Source organism: Perkinsus marinus (genome assembly GCF_000006405.1).
Source record: "Perkinsus marinus ATCC 50983 genomic scaffold scf_1104296955924, whole genome shotgun sequence".
NCBI lineage: Eukaryota > Perkinsozoa > Perkinsida > Perkinsidae > Perkinsus > Perkinsus marinus.
In genome coordinates this window covers 1-2,187 of record NW_003207652.1, presented here as the reverse complement: position 1 = coordinate 2,187, position 2,187 = coordinate 1, and the positions used below count along the sequence as shown (strand labels likewise).

General features: G+C 47.0%; 1 protein-coding gene and 1 non-coding gene across 2 annotated transcripts; both read right to left on the bottom strand.

The window, feature by feature from the left end:
* Positions 1-331: 331 nt before the first annotated feature.
* Pmar_PMAR021596 lies at positions 332-405 on the bottom strand. Its single transcript has one exon. It is a non-coding gene; the product is annotated as a tRNA-Asn (tRNA).
* Positions 406-1,337: 932 nt separating this feature from the next.
* Positions 1,338-2,039, bottom strand: Pmar_PMAR021595 (carbon catabolite repressor protein, putative; the record flags this gene model as incomplete). Its single annotated transcript, XM_002775339.1, has 1 exon — positions 1,338-2,039. One exon carries the CDS (start codon positions 2,037-2,039, stop codon positions 1,338-1,340), a length of 702 nt encoding a protein of 233 aa, XP_002775385.1.
* Between the last annotated feature and the right edge of the window lie 148 nt (positions 2,040-2,187).

Genomic DNA, 2,187 nt, shown 5'->3' with positions numbered 1-2,187 from the left:
AACACGCTCAACTGCTATTACCTCCTACCTTTCACGGTCTCCTCGCTGAACTGAACCTCTCCTGGCACTTCCCTGATGTCAATAGCGTCTACTGCTAGTGGCAAGGGAGTGTCTGCTTGCCAGTAGACGTCTCCTCCTGATGATGATGAGAAGGAGGAGGTGCCGGTGGTCATTGGTGAGAAAAGCTTCGAGGCGCTGCCGATCGATCGAGATGGTCTTGCAATGGGCTCATTACGGGCTGGACCGGACTAGGTGGACTATAAAATGAGTTCATAGAATGTTAGACAAATATGGTAACCAACATCCAAGGTGCTCGAAAAACGACAAAAAATATCCGCGGCGGGGACCGAACCCACGCCCTATCGCACAACGGTCTATCCTACTAACCACTGTACAACACTGGATAAAAAACTTTTGAATGACAGGGAGCCCATATACAGCCGTCGAGTTCGTCCTCAGAAGCATCAATTCCGTCGGGACGCATCAAGTTGGAGATACGAAACTCGTGCTACGAATCCGAAATAGGAAAATCATATTCATTCTCGGAAGTTTCAATTTGGCCATAGAGCGTTCAAATTCTCCAGAGGTCGATAGTAAATTCGATCTCATGTTGATAGGCATTTCAACTTCGAATTTCAAACCATCAGGCTCGTCATAGAACTGTCAATCTTGTCGGGTACTTCGTTGTTACAAACTTCCATTTCCTCCTGTAGGGACCCTAGTGGGACTCCCTACAGTAGATGGATCACTGCGTATGCGTTTCCACTCGATTCTAAGCGTGTGTTCGTAATACTCATCATGGAGAATAGAGTGAATATGATTTGGAATCGTTAGAAAGGAGGAAGTTCAATTGGCTCGTGAGTTCAGCAAAAATTCGATTCATAACCATCTAACCCGTTCCTACTATAGCATCAGAATTTATTAGATAGCCGAACAAAGGTCATTACTAAAATGCTGGCTGGCATTTCGAGTCTAAGCCGACGACGACATTGGACTTCAAATTGACACATGCCATCTTGACCATGATCACCGCATATAACAATCGGCTTACAAAACTACTCTCACCACAACCGAGACTCCTCATAGCATCGCTGGCTACTATAAATCAAAATAAGAGATCTGGAATATCATACTTCCAGATCGATTCAGCAGTTGCGGATGTTGGAGAATTTCTAGTACGCAATATACTCCGACTATGTTACTATTGGCACTAACTTTTCAACGCAATGATCTTTATACTCTCATAGGGAAACCCTACACTCGCTGAACAACAACTAGAGAATTGTCAACGGCTATTAATAATCTCGAGCTTGCTGCTCCAGTTAAGCAGTCCTCATTCACAGTAATGTTTGGAATTCAGTAGTGAGCATGCAATGGTCGCTGCCATAGGACTTATACGGTAGAGCACCATTGCAAGACTCGATATCAGCCTTAGATAGTATAGGTAGACTCCACACTGGACGAAGGTGACGACGGTCATAGAAGATGTGATCGATGATTCCCGCCCAACCACAAACGGCGTTCGTGTATCCCTCCTCAGGAACATGCTCGAGGTTCTTAACACCGTGGTGTAATGGTATTCCGAGAGGGCCCTTGACGGTCGATCGATCAGCACCTTCACACTCGCGGTTCGTCCAGGTGAAAAACGGGCCGTTTCGCCAGTCCCGATGGTCAGCAGGCATATCCCCTCTCGTGATGTAGTCCACAACAACTTCAGCAGGGAAGGAAGAGTTGAGATCTCCGCAGAAGATAGGAACAGCCTCAGGGATCTCAGCCAGCAGTCGTTCAAGTGCCTTCATGATCATATGCGTCTGCAAAACCTTCACATGGGGCGCCTTAGGGCTGTGATAAAGATGAGTATTCACCGCAATATACAACTTGGAAGTGGCCTTATCCTTCAACGTGAGTAGTTGGCCAATCATACCGAGGTTGTCAAAAACATCCTTGAAAATATCAACCCCAGCCCATCGCTCCTTGAGCATAGCGATCTCCTCAGGAGTGAACTCCTGCAGCAAACCATCCGTGCCAAGTTCGAGCATCTTCTGTCCGATATTCTCAAAGCGAGCCTTCTTAAAGGCAAGGCCGCATCCTTCACCACGACGCCCTTTATTCCCCTCACTTTCCCGACCCTTATCCTCGGCCAACCAAAAGTATACTCCGACGACAGAGCGCCACTCGCCGTATCTA